Genomic DNA, 18219 nt, shown 5'->3' with positions numbered 1-18219 from the left:
TTGAGAGAATCGTGGAACTTCACTGGTATATACTCAACTTCTGATATGGTGACGTCCCTCATTACAGGGTGGAACTATTTACCATCAGGTTATTAAAACAAACACCAGAGCCACTTTCAAGAACACATTAAGTGAGTCTGATATTAACGGCCTGTGTGCTGCAGTGAACCTGTGCAGAGGAGGGATGCTGTCGTGGCTCTGTCTTGTTTTCTCTTGCCACTTCGCATGATGCTAGCGGTAGTACCCATGTTTTATTAATTTAGAAAAGGGATTATTTAATTAGAAAATGACCTTTCAATGAATGATTGATGAAAAATATTATAAAACAATATAACATGTACAGTATATACAGATAAAGCGTGGTTTTTGTGTAACTTAAATAAATAGTTAAATTAGCTCTGATTTGGGGAACAATTAATCTGAATTGCTGTTGGAGCTCCGTGCTGTGCTGCAGTGGCGGTTCTAGACCAATATCACTCGGGGGGCCCGCCTGGGGCCAAGTGTTTTGTCAGACTTGAATTTCACGGGGCATCCCTGGAAAAGTGAAAGTGTGTCCTCACAAGGGCAGCCAGTTGCCCACCCCTGCTGTAGGGAGAGACAGAAAGACCTCTCATAAAGTCCAGTAGATGGCCTTAATAATACTCTGCTGCCCCCATGTGGTCACAAGCATCAGTTACACCCCCCTCACCACATCTACTATCCGCCATCTGTTGTTGGTATTTCCATGGCAACAGCTTTCTGTTACCTGGTGCAGGTGAGAATCAGCCGAGGCAAACAGAGCAGAGGAGCTGCAAGGAGGACACCAGAGCAAACATGAACAGCCTCTTCTCCAGGTAGGAGTCAGTGCTTTTATGTTTCACATTATCCAGAGAGCAATAACAGGGAGGCACTATCAACTATCGCTTCTCTTGATGTGTCCCAGCAGGGATGTCCAGGTGAAGAGCATGGAGCAGACGGTGAAAGACGCTGAGAAGTACCTGGGGGAGATCTGCTCCCTGCTGGCCTCCTACACCAGGAAGACAGCCAAGCTCAGAGACAAGGCAGACCTGCTGGTGGCTCAGCTCTTTGACTTCTCCAGCAGGGAGGACCCCGAGCTCCAGATCGGCCTGAAGAACCTGGCTGAAGACCTGGCCATGGTGCAGGACTACAGGCAGGCTCAGGTAGTAGTGATGCAGCCATGTTCTCTTCACCAAACTCATATGGTTGATGTCATGATGAGCGCTTTATTGTTGCAGGTAGAGAGACTGGAGACGAGAGTTGTTGCTCCTCTTAAAGCCTACGGAGAAGTAGTGAAGAATAAAAGGGTGAGTTTCAGTTTGTGTCTCCAATGTTGATGTATCTGCATGAAACTCATATCAGCCTGAATGTAAGACGACCTTCATTATAAGTTAACGTCCCCGTTTTCCAACACCTGTTTTGGGGGAAGTACAGAAGCCCCGAGAGGCAGGTGAGAACAGGTCATGGCAGGTGATGTTTTGCTTTTGTCAGAATAATGTTTGTCACATGTTCGTTGATGTAATACTCATTTCAGCCACAAGAGGCTGAAGTGCACCACTTCTCTGTGTTCTGAAGAGGACTAAAAGCATTCATGTGTTTTCCAGTTGAGTCTCAATTTCTTCATGCTCTCTAAACACAACGTATGATATGATTACTTCAATACTTCAAATACTTCAGCACAACGTAACACCTCTGTGTAAAGCTTTCAGTCACAAACTCCCTCACTCTCCTGTCAGGCACTTGGAAGCACTTGACATTATTTCTCTGACACGTAGCATTCACTGACACTCTGTCTTTTTGAGCTCCTTGTCATCTGTGACAGCTGTAGTTCTTGGCAGCTTGATTAAAACCTGTCACCTGAGCCGCCGGAAACCTTTGTAGGTTAAACTTGGCTGACAAACTCTAAAGAAAGAACAAACTCCAGCAGTGCAAAAAACAATCCATAATGCAATACTCTAGGTAGAAGCCTTTGTTACACCGTTACTCTCTCCATTCAAAAAGAATATCAGATGTAGAAGAGAGCATGTTCTGGTCCATAAATACACTTGAAGGTGGTGATGAATACATACGTAATGTTATGCATTTGATCAAACCAGTGTTTTTGTTTGTCTTGTGAGACTATATTACACGTACACACATGACATTACACGTACACACACGACATGAGAAGACTTGGCGGCCTTTGTTTTGTGACTTGTTGACGTGTTTCTCCCATTCAGGCAGATCTGAAGAAGTTCAGCACTGATGTGAACAGAGAGCTGAAGGAGGTGCAGAAACTGGAGAAGGTCCGACTGAGGAACCCGGCAGACCGACAGAGCATCGTATCCTTCACACACACACACACACACACACGTTTTAAATGATGCATGTTTATTTACATAATTGCAACTTATACTTGAGAATATTTTCTTGACAACACTTTCAGTCTCAGGTAAGTAACGTACATGACTTTATAATGACCTCATGAGCGTCATCACATTTCTGACCCTGCGAGCAGCTGCTTCACACTTCGAGGCGCTCTGTGTGCTGTGGTTTCACTGACAGGCTGAAGTAAACGCTTCGAAGGCTTCCAACAACGCCCAGCGCAGCATCAGACAACTGGAGGAGAGCATCACAGACTTCCAGAAACAGAAACTGGAGGATATCAAAGTCAGTCTCACACATGCTGAACACCCCCCCTCCCCTCTCTCCAGCAGCTACAGCATTAATGTCCCACTGACAACAAGCATTGCTTTGTTTTTGTCAGAGGATTTTCACAGACTTCATCACAGTGGAGATGCTCTTCCATGCTAAAGCCCTGGAGATCTTTGCGCACACATGCCACAACCTGGAGGAGATGGACACTGGAAAGGATCTGGAGGTAGATTTTACTAATGACAGCTGTGTAGATAAACCCACCGTCACACAATGTTAGCTGTCTCAGTAAGCTAATGTTTTTAAAAGTGGTGCCGTGTGAGAGTAGATTCGATCAGGAGGTAATAACGACACACATCCTGTTCTTGGAATAAACCTGACACTGTCTTTATGTCTCCATAGTTGTTCAATGGACGGATCAAGATGTCTAACTCTCTGGCTGGGCGCCTGGACACCACTCTGACCAGCAACTCTTCCCCTCTCATGAGTCGCTACCCTACTCCTCCTCTGGCCTCCCCCAAAGGCCAAAGCTTCAGGTCAACACTGGTGTCTACTACAGGCCACAGACAACAACGCAGCCAGTACCCGGACACAGTGAGGAGGGTGAGCCCCAATATCCTTTCTACAGTTTCGCTCTGATCAATTTTGAATTGCTGTCCTGAAGGCCGAATTCTGATCATTCTCAAATTATGTGATTAGCAGTCACGCAGCACCTTACAACGCCAGAGAGGCGTGGAGGAGGAGGAGGAGGAGGAGGGAGAAGAAGAGGATGAAGAAGAAGATGATGATGATGAAGGAGAGGAGATTTATGAATCAGAGACAGAAGAGGGTCAGCACTCCAGCAGGCAATCTTATGCTGCTCAATATGCTCAGATGCACAGATGGAAAAAGTAAAAGCCTGTGCGTGGAAACATACACACGTACACATTTACTCAGAACGTAACATTTGTCTTTAAAGTAAAACATCTACATCTCGTCTTTGTAGGGATGAAAGCCAGCAATCTTTTGACTGAAGCTTTTAATTCACACTCAGTCCAAAGAAACATCAGGATTTCTTCTATTGGCTCCAATCCCATGTTTAATATCTTAGCATGAGACTCTGATGTGATACTGACAGCAATGCGTTGTTATATTTTATAATGTAGACCTTCAAAATATATATTTACCCAAATGCTTATTTTGTATTTTTTTTGTTGCCTTGAGATTCGTGAAGTCTTTTTTTTTTTTTTACACGACTAGAAAGATAATTGTGCTTTCTGTGTGTTCTCTAGATACATGCAGCGTATATGTTCTCTACACAAACATGATAAATAGGTGTTGTGATGATTTATTTGTGAGAAATAAAAGAAATGTTGAGTATTGTTAGTCCGTCACTGGCTCTTCAATAGGAGAGAAGACTTCCCTTCCAACTCATCCCACTGCCCTACTTCTCAGGTGTTTGAAGCCTCCTGCTGTCCTCCAGTTATTCACTGCGGCTGACAGAAGCTGGAGAGTCTCCAGAGAGACGCACACAGATGTCACATCTGTGGGGATTTAGTGTGCAAATGAAAAGATGTCTTTTTCAGCGTTTTTCTTCTAGTTTACCGTAAATCAAAGTCGCCTCTTGTGACTGACAGCTCAACAGGAAAGTGATGTTTCTGTATGCAGATTTCACAGATTACATGTGTGGTGCATTGTGCCTTTAAAGTAATAATCACAAAGACTTTATGTCTGTTCAGTCACTATCCATCACAGAATAAGACAACAGTGTGTGTGTGTGTGTGTGTGTGTGTGTGTGTGTGTAATAAAAGAATACAGGTTGTGTAGTTTAGGAGCTTAAACCTAAAACAACAACACTAGCGTGGGTCTTTAAACCTCACTTATCAGAGCTGCCAGTTTCATCTGGACGTTAAACCTGCAGCGTCCCAACGTGCCCACGCGTCCCCGTGGTGTCTGTTGTGTGCATCGTAGCAGCGTGAAATAAAATAATAAATCACCACAACCGACGGTCACAATTGTCAACTTCGGAATGTTTAATATTCCATATCGTCAGAAGCAAAAACATTTGAACATAAAGGTGAAAGGAGCACATCTCACTGAATGCACTTACAGAGTGAAATCACTGGGCTGTTTAGATTATACTGGAGACCAGATACACGGAGCAGGAATACTGGCTATCAGAAGGAACGGTAGATCAAAGAACGTGTGTGTGTGTGTGTGTGTGTGTGTGTGTGTGTGTGTCTGTGTCTGTGTGTGTGTCTGTGTGTGTTGCTGTCAGCCTAGTAGCAAAATGAAACCTCAGTTCCTGAATCTGGTTAAATATAGCAGGGTTCTTCAGAGATAAAAAAATATTCTTCACAGTACTTTTTCATCACATCCATGCATGTCATTGTAAGTCATCCATGACACACTTCAAATGGCACTTTAAAAAAAGAGAAGAACAAAACAACAGGCTATTAATTAAGTGTCTTTGACATGGTGGGCATGAAGAGGAGGAGTCGAGGATCACACTCGAGGAATGTGTTTGTGAGTTTCTGCTTTTTGTTTGAATAAAAAGCTTTTAATCTGTGACGAGTTGAATCTTCTTCTTGTTGCATTTCATGACTTTTATCAAGTGTTTGCACAATACTATAAATGCACCAGAGACGGACAGAATCAAACCCCGGCGGATGGAGATCACAAAACACTTTTAAAAACCCAGCTGAAATGTTCCTGAAATGACACATTAGCACAGAGAAAAGCACAGGAAGCGACCCCCCCCCCTCTCAATGCTCCCTTTTCTTTTCTTTTTCCATAAACAGACACAGAACAAACAAATATAAAAACATATCACCTGGCACTGTGAACACTTGGCATCTGAAATCATAAAACAATACAACAGTGGAAATAAATGACACAACAGCCAACGTCTTCACAGAGGCAGCACAATCAGAGTCCCGCGCTCGCTCACAGCAGTAGTAGTATTAGTACCAATCGGCGCTTGATTGAAGGTGTAGTAGTAGTAGTAGCAAGTTAAGCAAGAGTCCACTCTCCCCGTTCCACTCTGTGTCTCCAGGAGACCATTCTCAAGTCTGATTGTTAACCAACCGATAAAGTGCTTTCAAAAAATAATCTCCTCTTCATCATAATCATCCTCATCTATACAATAAATCAGTATGTCAATTAGGGCAAGGTTACGAGTAGGAAAGAAAAGAGATAATTAAAAAGGGTCTATTCAGGCACGAGCAGAGAGCTCTTGTCTTTCTCCTCCTCTGTTCTTCCCCGTAGCTTTTTCCTTTCCTTTCCCCTCCTTTACTTCTTGAAGGGTGTCAGTCTGCCGATGTTGTGCCAGAAGGTGGAGGTTTTGCGCTTGGGCTCAGCCAGCATGAAGACCTGCTGCTGGGGCAAAGCAGTGGGGAGAGAGGGGTGTTTCTGTCGCAGGAGGAAGTCGTAATAAGGTCTGGTCACTGCTGAGGAGGAAACAAGCAGAAACTATCATCACATACAGCATTCATAGATATCATGCACAGCTGAGAAAGTGAGCATCCATCCATCTCTCTCTCTATCCATCCATCTCTTTATCATCCATCCATCTCTCTATCCATCCATCCATCTCTCTATCCATCCATCTCTCTCTCTATCCATCCATCTCTCTATCCATCCATCCATCTCTCTATCCATCCATCCATCCATCCATCTCTCTCTCTATCCATCCATCTCTATCCATCCATCTCTCTATCCATCCATCCATCTCTCTATCCATCCATCTCTCTCTCTATCCATCCATCTCTATCCATCCATCCATCCATCTCTCTATCCATCCATCCATCCATCCATCCTCCATCCATCTCTCTATCCATCCATCCATCTCTCTATCCATCCATCTCTCTCTCTATCCATCCATCTCTCCATTATTCCATCCTCCATCCATCTCTCTATCCATCCATCCATCTCTCTATCCATCCATCTCTCTCTATCCATCCATCTCTCCATCCACCCACCCCTCCCCTCTGTCTATCTGTATTCATTAAGTGTCTTTAACCTCTCAGTGAGAGGATTATAATATAGTGAAACTCAACACTTCCTGCATGTCACACATTACAGACCAACCAGAGAAGAGGAGTGTTTCCCTCGAGCTGCTGAAATGCTTTAGCCTGATAATCAGATTGAGTTTCCATTTTGTGTTCGCTGCATTATTCAGGGAGACATTGTGTTGATGTCGGCCATTTTCAGTTTGCTCCTTTTAAATCCGTCCTGTCAATCTTGTTTTCACAAACTGCTGCAAACAGTAAACTGTCAATCGCAGAAACACATGAAAACCAGATTTAAGAGTTGACTCAGACCCTTCAGGCTGCATCAACTCTCACTTCCTCTTCTGAACACACATAATGTTCTCAATCATTTATTAATTGCCTCTACTTTGCACAGTTAAGATACCCTCAATGAAACCCAACACTTCCTGCACACACTTCATATTAAAAGCCAACCAGGAAATAGGTTTCTTCTTTTTTGAGTTACTGGAATGCGTTTGTGAAAACCTCTGTGTTGAGTCGTGACAGTTAACATGAATCAAAGAGCAGCGATTAGAACGCTGACATGTTGTTAAGAGAGTGTGTAGGACTCGTCATGACTCTGCTGTCTTGTTCTGAAGGAGTATTTGTAGTCATAGTAAAACCTTTACTGTGATTCTGCGATGCCTGAAGAATACAGTTCCTGGTGACATACGATTTCAATAAGAAGTGCTTCTGTATGCATTATAGATCAGAGCTTCTATAGTGAGGGGGCCCCAGGGGAGAAAGGGCTTGGACATCTTAATAGTAACACAGAGAGGCGATTATATCCCCTGACGAAAGGAAAAAAAACAAGAGGAAGTAAACTCTGCACTGAGACTACTACACCCAGCTGCAGGTGCTGCAGGTGCTGCAGGTGCAACTACTCGTGCAATCCTCCTCTAAACCCTTGGGTGCGTACCTTTGGGTTTCCCAGCTTGGTGGCGTTTGCAGGCATTAAGCATGGCCTGTTTCTTCTGGACCTCCGTGAGAGAGAATCCTGCGAGGAGGAAAAGAAATACCATCACAATGAAGTCAAGTCAAATTTATCTTTAAAGCTCAGTGTCACATATCAAAAATTTGAACATCAACTGTGCATATAGCCGACCTGTCTCGCGGTCGTGCTGGACCTGGATCCTCTCAGTCAGCGAAGGCTCGGAGCCAGCGCTGCTTCTGCTCCGGCTTCTTGGCACACAGCAGGTGGATTTCGTCACCGGCCAGCGACCGCAGCTTCAGGGCGTTCTTCACGCTGATGTTGAAGTCCTTCTCCTTTCCATCCTCCACGTCTATCACCTCCATGTGGTCCATGTCCATCCGACCCTTGTAGTACAGCATGTCTCGCCTCAGGAGGTCCTGCAATAATAAGGAGGCAAGTTCAGCCGGGAATCCTTTACAAGAGAAGAACCAAGTAATCCACAATTTCATCTGTCATCAGCATAAAATAGCGTAAACATGCCGAGTCACCTTTTTGCAGTACACCATCTGATGATCAAAGAGGAAAAACATTCTCTGTTGACTCTTGGCCTGAGGCTGGGACAACTTGCTCAACTCCCCTGAAAAGACGAGATCAGAGCTCCTGCTGAGGACGTCTTCTCCCTGCACACACACACACACACACACACACACACACACACACACACACACACACACACAGCTGTAAGTTGCTACCCAGCTCGTTGCCGTACAAAGTGATGGATCATCTGAGAACAAAGATGCTTCCTGCCACACCTCCCAGTCCTCTATGGAGCTCTGCCACTGGGCGATCTTGTCGATGTTCTCAAGGCGTCGTTTCCTCTCGTTGATCAGCCTGGCCACATTCTTCATGGCGTTTAAGGCCGCCTCTACATCTTTGTAGTCCCTAAAGATCAGAGAGCGACATGAGTCGGTGTGTAAAGCTGAAGCTTACAGGATGATATTCTGTATTGTTCTTATAGTCAAGACATTCCATGAAAAGACCCAAACCGAACATGAACGTACCCTGAGCCCTGTTTTTAACATCCTCAGGAGAAATGGTGCCACAGGCAGGGTGGGGAATGGAATGTGTTGACTGTAAGAAGATATAAAATAACACGCTCTATGCACTAATGAGGGTGCAGTCACTGAATCTGAACCAACACAAACATGAACTGAGATGCCACAAGATCATTTATTAATCAGGCACATTTGTTGGAATTGATCAAATGATACACAATACACAATAACTACACAGAGCAACGTGGAACAAAGAAAGATGTTTCCAAAGTGTGATTTATTATCTGACAAGGTTTGTGGAGCAGAAACCCTGGCAGCCTGCGGGGACACGTGAAGAGTTGGCAGTCACCTGTGCTGTGGGTTGGTGTATTTGAGCAGCTCAGCCAGCTGCAGCGGGTACTTGCAGATCTTCTGAACTGGGGTCAGCAGGAAGCCATCCAAGGAGATGTCGATCATCTTCTGGAGGAGTCGGCAGGCCTCGAAGAAGAACACGTACTTGTTGACCTTCATGACCTTGGAGAGCTGGACGCAGGCGTTGGGGTGGTTGTTGCAATACTCTGAGTAGATCTGGAAATCTGTTTGCTACACAAGAAAGGCAACAAGAGAAAGAGTTAGAAGCAAGAACACCATTAACCCAGAGTCAAAGGGTAACACACTCGCAGTACTGGAAGAAGGACTTCTGACATTAAAGCAAAAACATTTTGAAACTAACTTTTGTGTGCATAGTTTTGAAGTCTTGAAGTACTACTGCGGAAATAAAAAGGCGTTCTGCAAGTTCTCTGGATTCAACTTCTGAGACCCAGCTTACGTGTTCGAGGAAGCAGCAACCGATCTCACTGAGGTGCGGCTGCTCCTTGTTGAATTTCTTCTCCAGGTCTTTCAGGAACTTCCTCTGGAATCGGTAGATCTCTTCAATGTTGCCAAAGATGGTACGAAGCTGCTCTTCAGTGAACATGTCTGTGCGCTTGCGACACTGTTTGATGTAACCCTGAGGGAAACAGAGAAACCATCAGAACAATAAGCAACACATGTAGAACAAAACACAGCATATGAATAAATACGTTATAATACTAAGAGTCATCCATTTTATAGTCAGTTTACAACCTTTGTCAGAACCTAGACAAAGCGGACCAGTGTTGTGCTGCAGTAGATCATCAGACCCTGTTAGCTGTGGAAGATTTGTGATATGAAGCAGAGATACATGACATCATGTTTTCACATGATTGGATCCAGACCTCACAGATGTCTTTCAGGTGCTTGATGTAGTCCCTCTCTGTGCTCATGATCTCATTGATGACGTTGGTCCTCATCTGTTCTTTGCAGGGTAAACCAGGTCCGAGCAACAAGCCCAGACCTGCCCGGTTCTCCTCCCCACCCTGAGCCTCCTCCAAGTGGGCCAGATACTCCTCCATGGGCTCGTCCTGGTTCACACGCAACTGAGGAGGACACAAGGTACGATCAAATCCCCAGGAAGAAGTTTGATTTCCCCCAGTTGATAAGCTGAAGTGTGTTTCTTGCTTGAAGCCCTGTGTGCACTAACATAGCATGTTTGTTTAAGCCACTAAAAGAAACACAAGTATTGATAACAGGTTGAGTTCAGTGTGCCTGTATTGCAGCAGCTGCAGTCATTAATCAAACGGTGCAATTAAATGCCGTCTGGCTGGTAATTGAATTTGTAATAGAGTTTGTCTCACCCGTACAAAGCTGGCAGGGAACCAGCCCTCGCTGTCCACTATGCGACCCCACCACCACTCCTTGTTAGTGGCATCCACTACTTCGATGACGTCGCCGGCCTTGAAGCCCAGCTCCTGGTCGTCCATGGTGACATGATCCCAGAGGGCCTCTGCATACACCACGCTGCCGTCACTGATGAGCTGCAGAGGAAGCACCACAGGAGGGTCAAAGGTCAAACTGTGCTGTGATGTCATGGTTGTACTTTTAGTCATACAATGAATATCCAGAGTCAACAACCAGCCACTAAACGAGGGATGCGGTTTAGTGTTTACTATTTCATCTTCAAACCTTCACCAGTTATCTTCTTGTGGATCATTAAAGTTATTACAATTCATACAGAGAGGAATATGAATGAACTAAAAGCCCTAAATGTGAACCTCATGGTGGTGCTTGGATCACCAGTGTCAACTCGGGACACTATGGATTGACTGAATAGGATCCAAGTGATAAATCTTAACATGACTGTGAGGAACCTTCACGGACCATATTAAAAGGGTCTCTGTGGCTCTGGAGGAGCTTCGACAGGAAAATAACCCTGATGTCATAGTGAGGTCATCGGGGGAACGTCAGCCTGAAGACGACTAACATATAACAGAAATATATATTATTATCACCATGTCACTCTCTCTTGGTCATTAGATTTTTAGGATGGTTTTTGAAGGACACTGTTGTCCCACAATGCAATGCATAGCAGAAATAAAGAAGCTGACACCATTAACAGCTTGGAAAACAAAAGAAAACATTTGGACAGTTGTGGCCTTTTTAAAGTCACACTGTGTCACTGCACACTTTGTACAATTTCCTCCTGGTACAAATTGTAAGTGTAACTTATTTCAGCGAGCCAATTTACTGCCAAAGCAATGCACTTCCAACATTGGTAAAAAATGTTTACTTGATAGAATTGGTATTAAATATGAGTTTGGGACACAGAAACGGTATTTAGTGGCATGAGGTCAAAGGCAGGCCCATTATTCAGCACACGGGTCACTCTGTGCCTTCCACCTTCATCAGTAGGCGTTGATCAGGGCGAACACGCAGGGCAGAGTTCAGCAGACATCGATTGCTGTGAAGTACGAGTGAAGAATGAGAAATCACTGAAAAGCTGAGGTGAACGTGGACTAACACGGAGATACAGAAGCAGGAAGAGCACGTGTGAGACCAGAAGGACATGGCGCCAGTGTTATTGATGAAGACACTGCAGTGGTCATATTTCACACCGCGTCGTAAACACCGCCAGTTTTACTGCATCAACATGGCCCCAGATTCTAGAGGCCATCCATTATGCTGCTCAGCCTCTCATTCCTGCAGAGACAACACAAACCCTGCCGGCCCCCGTCAGCAGCTGCTCTCAGCAGGTTGGTCTGTCTCAGGAACAGAAGAGAACGTCTGGACGTCTTTCACATTACCTCATCAGTGTTGTTAAAGACAAAGTCCTTTGATTTCTTTTCTGCGATCTGGCTCTTAGCTCCACTGATCCATCATGGCGATGAGAAAAACAGAAGATGTGGCTGTTGCTAGGCAACACGCCCACACCATCTTGCCTCTCTGCTGCCCTTCTCTCCAGAATGCTCCTTCACTACATGACAGCACACAATCCTCTTATTAAATGTTATGATAGTAAGCAGACAGCTTCTTGTAACCAGGTCAAGCATCACGACCGTGCTCATAGAGCATGACTAAGGGTCACTATGGTAGCAGCTGTGCCCCCTGAGCCTAATGTGAGCAGCTGAGTGGGGCACACACAGGCCTCGTCTGGGTCAGACATGAGCATCTACACCTTCAGAAACACATGTAGGACCTTTATTACTCTTTATTTAATGAAGTCTGTGCCACACCAATAACAGAACTCTTTATTTTAATTTCACCTCGTCAGGACTCTAATCGTATAAAAGTGAAAACAAGACAATGAAGGTGGACATTGCTTCATTTTCAAACCAAAGAGGATGGTTAGTAACAGCTGGTTTATTTCACTCATGTAAATCCAACCGATGTATTCAAGTGATGCTCTTCATGATAAAATAAACAAGTGACAATGTGTAACAAGGTCTCCCCATGTGAGGGTGGGGGGGGAAGAGTGCCACAACATGCAGCACAGAGGTGTTTCCCCTGCAGCCGATTAGCAATACAAAAGGAGAGTGGGTTCATTTTCATAAATGATTTAAAGCTGCAGTAAGTGATTTGATACTTGCTGAATGGTACCAGTTGTCTACAGACAGTAACATGAACATCCCATAATATCCACTTCCTCTACAGGCTTTGGTGCCAGTCTCGACTAAAGGCCCCTCAACATGTTTAAGCTTTGATTTGTCTTTTTTTAATCATTTTATTTTGTGCACTTCAACTGCTGCTACAATACCTACAGTGTCATCCCTCAAAAGTCATTTAGAACTTATACCAGAAGTTTGTGGTCTTAGTGCATGTTCAACTAAAACAAGTGGCTCGTGTTTAACAGCAGGTATAACAAGTAAACAAACAAATAAATGCCAGTTGGTAATAAAAGCAGATACAAAATGTTTGGGAGGTACTATGATGGGTCACATGGTAAACTCAGTATATGTTACATTCAAATGTTATTATAACATGTGCAGGTCAGATCAGCACACAAATGAACCCATAGTGTAACCCTGTGATTATCTAAGAGATGAGGCGCTGTAACAGGGTGTCCACAGAGTGTGTGTGTGTGTGTGTGTGTGTGTGCACAGTGTGTTACGTCACCTGAAAGCCCCCTGTTATACTACTGTTGCTTTCAAAGGGGGTTGGATCATCCAAACCATAAATGTATTTTCTCAGATTACTTCATACCAAAGAAATAGTCCATATGAGAGTGTGTCCTGTAGGTTATCCACACTAACACAGGAGCTTCTGCTGTTTTATTTCAAAGGGTAAGGTTAGCAATATTATATATATCAACAAATCCCATGTGCAGAACCTACCCAACAATAAATGCATCTCTATAACAAGTGTTGTGTGTGTGTGTGTATCCAAAGCCTGATATATCTGATTCCTATGAGCCATAGAGCTTCATCGTGCCCATCCCACGTACACCTTGATGTTCTCTCCAACACCACGTTTATTAAAAACCACAGTGTCCAGCTGTTACAGGGAAATACTGAGCGATATTGAGATGTGCAGATGCGAGCCACAGAGAGGTCAGGGAAGTCAGAAAGTATTGAGAGACGGACTAACTCATTGTTGCTTTGGGTCTTTTTATGGAATTTGTTGACAATTAGTAAAGCACAGAATAACATAAGCCTTATCCTAGACTGCATTGAGGTGGAGACTGGAATCACAGAGACATATTTTAAAACCTGGACGGTTCAAACCATCTGCATTTATAGTTACTCAAGGTATGAGAGAGAAACAATTGTACAATTCTGATGAACCCACCCTTTACAGAGTGCTGTGCTCACAGGACACCACATTCCTCTTGTTTACATCTTTCTTATGACACTAAATGTACACAATGCACACATTCTCACACAACGATCTTCCCTCTCCTCCTGGTTGTACCTGTGTTCTGCTTCTGCCATGTTGGACACCCATCAATCACAGCAGCCCCGCTCATCAACAGGGCAGTCCTCCTCTGCTCCTGGGTCCGTCTGTGTTTCACTTGATCTTTTCTTTAATCTAGAATGAATGTGTGTGTGTGTGTGTGTGTGTGTGTGTGTGTGAGAGTGTGTTGGTCTGTGTGTGTGTGTGTGTTCTACTGGAAGGCCAGCAGGAACATGAGGACCACATTGATGACGATAAGTAGCATCATGATGAGGAACACCACCACCTTCTGGGTCTCTGGGGGGAGGTTGCAGCGCAGCATGGTGGTGAAGAATCCCAACCTCTGCCTGCTCCACCTCCCCGAGCCGCTGCCGCGAGCCATCAGTCCCCTGGCTTCCTCCTCTTCCTCCTCCTCAGCACCGCTGCCCCTCCCCCTTCGTCTCTCCCTCAGCGCCGAGCCGCCACACCACACCGCGTCACCTCGTCCTCCTCCTCGACTGTTTCTGTCGCTGCTCTCTAGTGCTGCTTTCCTCCTCCGCTCTGCTCCGCCAGTCACCTCCTCTGGTTCTCCTGCCACTTTGCCGATGGCCAGCGTTGCACCGGCTTGCCAGAAGAGGCTGGGTGCCTTTCTGTGTCAGCGTGTAAGTGAATCTGTGAGCTATGAAGCTACTTGTGTGTTACGTGCTGAGCACCCCAGCCCCCCCTCCCTAACCCCCAGTCCTCCTTTACTCCCTTTCTCCTTTTTTGAAGAACAGGCACCTCCCCTGCCTTTCTACCTTCTATATTCCACCGGTTCAGTCTTTCTCTTCCTTACGGCTCCTCTTCTCTCTTCCTCGGTCAGGATGTCAGGATAAAAGACGGAGGACGGGATGCTGCATCTCTCCCGTTCGTGCTCATGCCTCCTCGTCTTTTCCTTCCTCTGTCCCCTTGGTGTCCAGGCCGTTGTTCTCTCACTCTAGCCTACATATGCTCAGTCATTTTCTAGCTCTTAAACAAACCGGCCATTTGTTCTTCCTCCGGTCTGTTTTTCCTCCGTCCCTGCCCACGTTTTCTCTCCGTTAAGCGCTCCTGCTAAAATGGTGCTCGGTGCTCTGCCTGGAGCTGTGCTGCCTCAGACATCCATCTAACAACCAGGATCAACCTCTTTTCTTTTTTTCCCCTTCGTTCCCTTCCTTTTTTGTGTGCCCACCCTTGCATAACTGGCAGCCAATCAGGATGCAGAGTGTGTCACCGTATCCTGGATACCAGAGTAGTTGAGGCAGGGCCATAGCAACCCCTGTCTGGGTGGGGGGGGTGTTGGGATGAGAGCGACAGAGGGAGGGGAACAGTGGAGACCATGCAGAATAATGGACGGATCTCAAGGGAAACTGTGTGTGTGTGTGTGTGTGTGTGTGTGTGTGTGTGTGTGTGTGTGTGTGTGTGTGTGTGTGTGTGTGTGTGTTCAGGTTGAGTGCTATTTGCTGCATTCACATTATACACATTAAATATAATGTGTCTAGCACATAACAGATTGATATGAAAGTTGAGTAGTAGTACACAAGAAGAAAAATAATAGATACAAAGTAAATTATAAATAAGATAAGAGAGAGAGAGCAGTACATGGGAACAACAGAACTGTGTTCCTCCTGGTCCCAGTGCAAAACAAAAACAATGAACATTCACAACATGTGTATTCATTACACACATGACCTACAGACATGCATTAGTGGAGAGATGTCAGGGGAATGGGGCTGCCACATAGTAGCCGCACTAAGAAGTCAGGGGTTCGGACCCTTGCTCAAGAGCACCTCTCGGCATTGCCCAGTAGGTGAACTGGCTCCTCTCTAGGTATCAGTCCTCACGCCCCAATGGGGTCCCTCGAGGGGAGAGATGTCCTAATGATGGACTCTGCTGACTTCACTTTCCTCTGTAGACCTATATATATATATATATATATATATATGTCACCATATCACCAGACAGTGATGCAGCCGGTCAAGCCACCATCTATGGTTTCTCTGTAGAAGGTGGACAGGATGGATGGGGGTGGTCTGGCTCTCTTCAGATGGCGGAGGCCGTGGAGAAGCTGTTGTGCCTTCTTGGTGAGGGGGGGGTGCAGTTGCATGACCAGTTGAGGTCATCAGCAATGTGCACACCAAGAAACGTAGTGCTCCTTACTTGGTCAATGCAAGATCTGTTCATGAGAAGAGGGTGGTGGGCCTTCCTGAATTCAATTGTCCTCTCTTTTGTCTCATCGACGAGACATTTTGTTATCTTGACACGAGAGCCAGCCGCTCCACCTCACCTCTGTATGCCCATTTCTCATTGTTGTTGCCGATAAGGTCCACCAGTTTTGCGTCATCCGCGAAACTGACATTATAATTGGAGTTGTATTTGGCGGAGTAGTTGTGGGTCATGAATGTGAACAGTGGGCTGAGAACACATCCCTGGGGGGGCGCCAGTGCTGAGCGTGGGTTTAGGGTTGCCCTGTGAGAAAGTCCAGGATCCAGTTACAAAGGGAGGTGTTCAGGCCCAGGAGGCCCAACTTCCATAACAGCTTCTGGGGAATGATTGTGTTGAATGCTGAACTGAATGAATGAACAGCATTGTCTCATGGGTTTCTTTGTTATCTAGTTGTGACAGGGCGAGGTGGAGGGCAGAGGAAATGGCATTGCTTGTGGGCCTGTGCAGGCGATATGCTTACTGGAAGTGGGTCAAGTGAGGTGGGGGCCTTGATGATTTGATGACTAGCTTCTTGAAGCACTTCATTGGGATTAGTGTGAGTTCTACAGGGCGGTAGTCATTGAGGCAAAAAGATGCTGTTGACTTTTTTGACATTGGGATGATGATGATGGTTTGAAGCATGAAGGGTCGACCACCTTGCTCAGGGAGCACATCTTTCTGCTGGTCTTCACACTCCCATAGCACACCGTCGGGTCCAGCAGCCTTGCATAATGTGCGGTGGACAGACCTGGGGGGGGGGGGGGGGATGCAGTCTTTCTGGTGGGCGTGTCATTCATTTCAGCAGAGGGTTAGGTTTATTATGTAGCTCATTTCCCTTAATGCCCCTCTATCACATCACCCTGAGAGTAAAGCTATTACAGGTGGATTAGCAGTATCATTTCCCATGATTATTCTACCTGGGTTTTCGCTAATTAGCATGCAGCAACTGACTTAGGGAAGTCAGTGAGCCTTTGTTTTCACTTCTCCCTGGACCCGACATCAATATGCAGCTGGAATAACCACAACATGATATTCTCATTCATTTCAATGTGAAGCCAATACAACAAGAAACTGAACGATGAAAGAAAATAATGAAAAATGGCCGACAGTATCTCCCAGAGCCCGAGACTGTATTCAAATGGTCAGTTCTGTGCAACCAAAAAGCCAAATATATTGAGTTTACTATGATATATAACAGAGATATACTGTACATATTTTTCATTACATTCTTCTTTCTATATTTCATATTATTCTGTATTTGCTCTTATTTTTAAATTTCTCCTGTGTTTATGTTTGCACCATTACACAAAGAAAATTCCTTGTATGTGAAAACCTGCTTGGCAATAAACCAAATTCTGATTCTGATTCTGATTCTGAAAAGATCTTCACAGTGCAGAAGCTATAACCTGAGCGCGCACACACACACACACACACACACACACACACACACAATCTCTTCACAGCCATCTCACCAAACCTTTGAGTCTCCATTAGAGTCTTGCTCTTCTGCCAGAGACCACAAAGCAGCATTTGTTGTTGACGCACATATTTTAACTCCTTCTGTTCCTATATAAAAGACATCAGTGACCCACAGGATGGCAGCAAAACACTGGTCCGTCTGATACTCATGAGAAGAAGATAACCACTCATTGTGCAGCTCCATTTTGATTGGATGTAGTAATTGCTCATATAAAAGCATTGTTCAGTAAGAAGCTCAACCTGAAACTATAGAACTGAGGGACACACAAAAACAGGGTTTTGAAAAGTCTGCAGTGGTAATTACGCCCTTGCTTCATCAAGTGTCACACAGCGAGACTTTTGTTGTGATTACGAAGAGTCACTGAGGTGCTGTTGAGTTCATGCATCAGCTGAGTAAATCACATTTTGCTGAGCTCGTGCAGCAGCAGAATCCAGAGCAGGTATCCATGACAACCAAATAACCCAGCAACCTCCAAGCTTGTGTTTTGCCTCCATCTTTATCCAAGAGGTAAGAGGAGACACTTCTAGTCCTTTGCTCTGTTTCACTTGCTACTGCATTTGCATCTTCTGTCAGCTGAGAGTAACCGTGAAACTGGTGTTATAATATAAATATATTCCAAGGAAGGATAGTGGGGGTTTAATGACACACTGCTTTATATTATTAAAACACTCGGCAGGCTGTCTTTTGAATATGGCTACAGAG

The 18219-nt window shown here is 45.0% G+C and overlaps 2 protein-coding genes across 4 annotated transcripts in view; one reads left to right on the top strand and one right to left on the bottom strand.

Moving 5' to 3' along the window:
* LOC115025397 (protein FAM92B-like) overlaps window positions 1-3827 on the top strand; it is a 5427-nt gene extending 1600 nt beyond the window's left edge. The window contains exons 2-10 of one of the 3 annotated variants that reach the window (XM_029457599.1): window positions 755-833; window positions 926-1160; window positions 1236-1304; window positions 2217-2318; window positions 2423-2428; window positions 2542-2646; window positions 2744-2857; window positions 3034-3234; window positions 3334-3827. In XM_029457599.1, the coding sequence (XP_029313459.1) occupies window positions 755-833; window positions 926-1160; window positions 1236-1304; window positions 2217-2318; window positions 2423-2428; window positions 2542-2646; window positions 2744-2857; window positions 3034-3234; window positions 3334-3525 (1103 nt within the window). In that variant the 3' untranslated portion in view covers window positions 3526-3827. Of the gene's footprint in view, window positions 1-754; window positions 834-925; window positions 1305-2216; window positions 2319-2422; window positions 2429-2541; window positions 2647-2743; window positions 2858-3033; window positions 3235-3330 lie in introns of all 3 variants that reach the window. The other 2 variants (XM_029457598.1, XM_029457597.1) reach the window with 2 other exon arrangements.
* Window positions 3828-4619: 792 nt separating this feature from the next.
* LOC115025287 (uncharacterized) overlaps window positions 4620-18219 on the bottom strand; it is a 72837-nt gene continuing 59237 nt past the window's right edge. Inside the window, 10 exon segments of the mRNA XM_029457384.1 lie at window positions 4620-6059; window positions 7561-7638; window positions 7747-7780; window positions 7782-7991; window positions 8103-8234; window positions 8367-8496; window positions 8959-9191; window positions 9418-9597; window positions 9845-10045; window positions 10304-10483. Of these exon segments, the coding sequence (XP_029313244.1) occupies window positions 5902-6059; window positions 7561-7638; window positions 7747-7780; window positions 7782-7991; window positions 8103-8234; window positions 8367-8496; window positions 8959-9191; window positions 9418-9597; window positions 9845-10045; window positions 10304-10483 (1536 nt within the window). The 3' untranslated portion in view covers window positions 4620-5901.

This window comes from Cottoperca gobio, chromosome 20 (assembly GCF_900634415.1).
Source record: "Cottoperca gobio chromosome 20, fCotGob3.1, whole genome shotgun sequence".
Taxonomy (NCBI): Eukaryota; Metazoa; Chordata; class Actinopteri; order Perciformes; family Bovichtidae; genus Cottoperca; species Cottoperca gobio.
Note: the sequence above shows the minus strand (reverse complement) of the source record. Positions and strands in the feature narration are given on the sequence as shown.